At 38.9% G+C, this 5,270-nt stretch overlaps 1 protein-coding gene across 1 annotated transcript; it reads right to left on the bottom strand.

The window, feature by feature from the left end:
- Positions 1 to 2,513: 2,513 nt before the first annotated feature.
- Positions 2,514 to 3,993, bottom strand: LOC131153434 (fasciclin-like arabinogalactan protein 21). Its single transcript, XM_058105727.1, has one exon. It carries the CDS (start codon positions 3,925 to 3,927, stop codon positions 2,677 to 2,679), a length of 1,251 nt encoding a protein of 416 aa, XP_057961710.1. The 5' UTR covers positions 3,928 to 3,993; the 3' UTR covers positions 2,514 to 2,676.
- Positions 3,994 to 5,270: the final 1,277 nt, after the last annotated feature.

Raw genomic sequence — 5,270 nt, forward strand, 5'->3', positions numbered from 1 at the left:
TTTCTCCCTGATTTCCCTAAAAGAAACCCTCCCCAAGAAACTAAATCTGAGCTTTTACCTTGCCTTACCCTGGCGCAAACATCCGTTGGAGATACCCAACGCCGCACCCACCTCTTGCCGTCTCCCTCTCCCGTGCACTGCGGTTGAAGGATCTCTCTTGGCGGTGATGGCTTCCTCGGGTTGCAGGTCTCCTCTCTTGGTTGGGAGTGCTCTCGCGGCTGGTGAAGACTTGCGGGAATGGAAACCCTCTTGCGCTGCCCCTCTTTTTCCTTTTCTCCAAGAAGCTGAAAAAAACTGAAGCTCTCCAAGTCCCCCGCCCCCTGCTGTTATTCATTTCAAACTAATGAAAGAAAATTACATTCATGCCCCTAGGAAAAAAAACCCAACAACAGCCATTAGATCAAAAATGAAACAGACGGTCCAGTTTTTGTTTCTTTGTTCAACGCTTAACATTCCAACAACATTGATATGTAATGGAATAAATTTGAATTTGAATTTTTATGATGAATAATTTAATAGGCAAAAATATATGACTGCAATTTTAATGAAGGTGGGAGTAACAAGAAGTCACCTTCAATTGGTCCTCAAAGGTGGTTAGAACATTCTCCATTTGCAGAAGGTAGTCCTTTGGTGATAATTTGTTCTCCAGATGAAGTTATAGTAAGGATTGGAATCTCGTCGTACTGGGGGAGGGGAATGAAAAGAATTAAATGACCTATGTTTCTTAGTGAGGTGTCAAAGACCGAACTCAAGTGAAACGTTTAATGACGATTTCATAATCAAGCAAAATCATTGGTTTTCTAACTTATCTATTTTTTAAAAAAAAATAAAGTTACCATTTTATTTTAATTTTAAAAGAGTAAAATAAAGAAAAAACCTTTTAAAAAGAGATTTGACTTTAAGAATACCATTATGAATAAGAAATATAGTCCCATAAAAGTCATTTTCAATAATTCAAAGAATTAACATTTTAAATTATTCATTGCATGAACTGTTACATACTTACTTTTATATGTGTGTGTATGTTCGTGTTCTCTTTTAAGGAAAATGTCATTTCAAAATGTAGTTACAGCAAAGGTTAGTTGATTGTGTCGACTGCCTATTCCAATTTCTTGCTTCTTCTATTCTTTTATAGGAAAAATGTATATATATATATATATATATATATATATATATATATATATATATTCATACAAAATTTAAAAGAAAGAAGAGAAATGAGAAGGAGAAAGAAGAAAATAAAGAGTTCAACTCTTTATTTGTAAAACACACCTCAAAATTGTACTTTATCAATAAGTAGTGGATTGATCGTCGGTGCCTGAGGACGTAGGTAATTCTATACCGAACCTCGTTAATTTTTTGTCTTATTCTTTTTACTATTTTATTATTAGCTTCTGTATTACTTTAGTTTCTTACATATTTAATAGCAACAGTTATAGTTTTGATGTTTGACACAAGTGGAGTGCCTAACACTACAGTTTCAACTTGTGTAAATTGTGTTGTAGTTATAGCAAGGGTTATTTATTGTTCTTGAATTTCAATGAAGTTCATCAGGAATAGGTATGGTTCTTTATCTTTTGATATGAGGCAACAATGTTTAAAGTTCAAAGAACAGTGATTGTGTTAAAGAGCACTTCCATAGAATTTGTTTTAAATAGTTATCACTCAAGGCAATACAACAACTTTTTCCACAAATTTCCTTCTTATGCAATTTTGGGCATACAAGTAATATTCCCAATTTTCTTTGATTGTCCTATTTTCCAAATTATTTGTGCATAAACAAATTTCCTTCTTATGCAGTTTTGATTATGACGATTTCATAATCAAGTGCACATAAACAAATTATTGGTTTTCTAACTTATCTATTTTTTTAAAAAAAAAAATGAAGTTACCACTTTATTTTAATTTTTAAAGAGTAAAATAAAGAAAAACCTTTTAAAAAGAGATTAGAGTTTAAGAATACCATTATGAATAGGAAAAATAGTCCCATAAAAGTCATTTTCAATAATTCAAAGAATTAACATTTTAAATTATTCATTCCATGAACTGTTACATACTTTTCTTTTATATGTGTGTGTATGTCCGTATTCTTTTTTAAGGAAAATGTCATTTCAAAATGTAGTTATAGCAAAGGCTAATTGATTGTGCCGACTGCCTATCCCAATTTCTTGCTTCTTCTATTCTTTTATAGGAGAGAGAGAGAGAGAGATATATATATATATATATATATTCATACAAAATTTAAAAGAAAGAAGAGAAATGAGAAGGAGAAAGAAGAAAATGATTGTACAGAGTCTAGTTTGCCGTCTTTATTATATTAATGCATAAATTGTAAATCTATACCTCCATTATGGATGGTGTCATTTTTTGAAAATTGGTAAAGAAGTGAGATTTTGTTTGTTATTTGTTGAAGAATAAAAAATTAAAACTATTCTAACAACTAAATATATAATAAAGAACAATTGAGCATTAAATTCCGCTCAATATGCTCCTAACAAGTCTGGGCAGGCATATTGAAAACTGGAATCGGGTTCATTATTTTTGTTGAATAGAAAAGTGCAATAAAAGGATCATGTTTGTAATGTTCTCATTTTCTCAAATAAAAAAAAAAAAAAGCAAATCTGATCTTCTACCCAAATTTGAAAAAAAAACAAAAAAAAAAAAGCGAATCTGATTTCAAAGGCCGCGATGATCGTCGTTGTCAGCCGTCCATTTAATCTCCTGCGAGGGGCCCATCGCGCAGGCACCTTCCATCTCCGAAGCACGACACGAACCTCCGTTCCCCGCAGCATCTAATCCTGTCCGTCCGTTATCTCCTAAGGAATCCACCGTTGGATTAAGGTGAGGAAACGGCATGAACAGTCCGTGGACTACGATCCTCAGGTTGTGCAGCAAGTCAGGGCTCCGCATCCGCACGTAGTTGATCCTCAACGGCGTCGGCCCGCCTCCGCCTCCGCCCAAACCCGCGGTGGTGACTACTAGGGCCTCGCTGGGCTCCAGCGTTGGCAGCACTGTTGACGGCGGCAGATGCTCCAGATCGGCCGCCATTAAGAGCCTGTTTGGTACGATGTGGAACCTCACTTCCCTGACGTACGCGTGGCCGCCGTTGAAGATGGAAATGTCGTCGAGAGCGAAGACGGTCATGTTGTGGAGGCCGACAAGCTCCGCGTACTTGACTCGTAGCGCGAGGGCGAGAATGCTGTAGCCGCTGATGCGGAGGCGAAGCATGGCGTCTCGGAGCATCAGGCGCATGACGGAGATCGACGGGAGAGGCTGCGAGCGGTCGGCCGGCTGGTAAGTGGGGAAGTAGAGAGAATTCACTCTCTCGATGTTGCAGGAGAAGGGAGAGAGGTGGGAGACGAAGCCGTCGAGGCCGTGGACGACGAGGAAGCCGTTGTTGAAGAGGTCCGGGTGGGTGATCTCGACGCCGCCCATGAAGAGTTTGGTGTTGTTAACGGCGGAGGTGACGGTGACACAGCGGCCGGGGACCATGGTCTCGATCTTGGTGCCGAAGGGGAGGGTGCGGAGGTAGTTGAGGGTGAAGAGGCCGGGGATGATGTGTTCTTGGAGGAGGCGGGGGACGGAGCAGGAGCTGCAGCTGTGGATGGAGGCGTCGGTGGGGGCGAATATGGTGGAAGGGCCGGTCCATGCAGGAGGCGAGGGAAGGGAGTGAACGGCCATTGCCAGTTCTTGGAAGCCGAGGCTGAGCAAGATGGGAGCCAAGAACGAGGAGGCGGTGAATGGGTCTGATCTGTATGGCTGAGACAGCGGCGGAAACAGTGGTGGAGGCGGCGGCGGCGGCGAGGTTGATATTGACGAAGATGTGGTTGAAGCTTCGAATTGATCTTCAATGGCGGAGACAGTCGATTTGGAGATGAAGATGATCATGATGGTGGCGATTATCGCCGCTTGCAGGGGAGTTGCCATGAATATCAGAGAGAGAGAGAGAGAAAGTGGTAGCGCGCGAGGGAGGGAAAGAGTAATCTGTTGAGGTGAAATGAGGAAGTGATTGAGCAAATCTTGTTGAATGGAAGTGAGAGGAGCCGCGGGGTCGCTCAGTAAGTTATAACAGGATCCAGAGACGCAGGTAGCGAGACAGTTGAGAATCTGTTATCTGTTATAATTCTTTTCATCCGCCTTGATAAAATTACTTCTCTCTTTCTCTCTTGCTTTGCGGCGAATCGGTTCTGTTATGAATCTTTTCATCTCTCTAAACCAAACCGACCTTTTTCTGTTTCTTCTATCCCATGTTAGATGAGAACGAAATTCGATACGATATTTTTATAGGAGAGTATTGGTAATTAAGATCTAATTTTGGCAACCCATTCATAATAAATTTGAGGTATGTATGTACCAATAATTTCTCGTCCATTCATATCAGGTCACAACGATTGGCCTTAATTTGAGGGTGATACTAAATAATACATTCTGATCGGTATAACTTTATTTTTACATGGAAGTTATTGCAATAGTCTGCCCAACTTTTTACATTTTAGACAACTAATTAATCAAATGCTTAAATTCTTGTTGTTTTAAGAAATATTTGACGTAAAAATTTAGAAATTTGATTGACGGTATAAAATGTATCGTAATTACACGACCTAATTTAATAAATTATTTTAATCCTTCAAAAACATCACTAATATTATTAGTGATGTATAGTAAATAAAACAGTCATTTTCTTTTTACAATTGTTCAAGCAAATAAAGTCGAGCAAAACAAGTCAACAAAAGCAGCGCAAAAGAAATAAGAAAGAAGCTAATAGATCAACTTCAACTCGATAAAGGATTATCCAAAAGGAGACCTCCTAAGCAACCCAAGAGCCTAGAGAGTAAGGAGAAAAACTAAAATCCTCCTGGAGGACTAGAGTCATCCTTGAGTCGAATTTCCTCGGTCAATGAAACTATTCTACATAAAGGATCCCACTAGATTGCAGGTAGGTTCTAGTTCTACCTGCTGGAATCAACATTGATTTCAATTTGTTCTTTGGCTTTGAGATGATCATTAGTTTTCAAAACTTAAAAGCTTGTTTAATTGTGAAAAATATTCTCTATTTTCTACTATTTAATATTTAAGAAATATATATAAAAATTTTAATTTTGTTACAGCCAAAAATTAAACGACCTTCACGATCCCTGATCACGACCACCTGAAAAGAGATAAATAAGCAAGGCTTGGAGGACCCGGGGTGTACTCCGGGGGATCGCTCCGATGCCTAAGTCAGGGATTGACTTGAGAGGTTTTTTATGCAACAGTAAAGTAGAGTTTAG

This window comes from Malania oleifera, chromosome 4, assembly GCF_029873635.1.
Source record: "Malania oleifera isolate guangnan ecotype guangnan chromosome 4, ASM2987363v1, whole genome shotgun sequence".
Lineage (NCBI taxonomy): Eukaryota > Viridiplantae > Streptophyta > Magnoliopsida > Santalales > Ximeniaceae > Malania > Malania oleifera.

Excerpts from the sequence above, each read along its gene's own strand:
- LOC131153434 (XM_058105727.1), bottom strand. The coding sequence starts at position 3,927 with ATGGCAACTCCCCTGCAAGCGGCGATAATCGCCACCATCATGATCATC.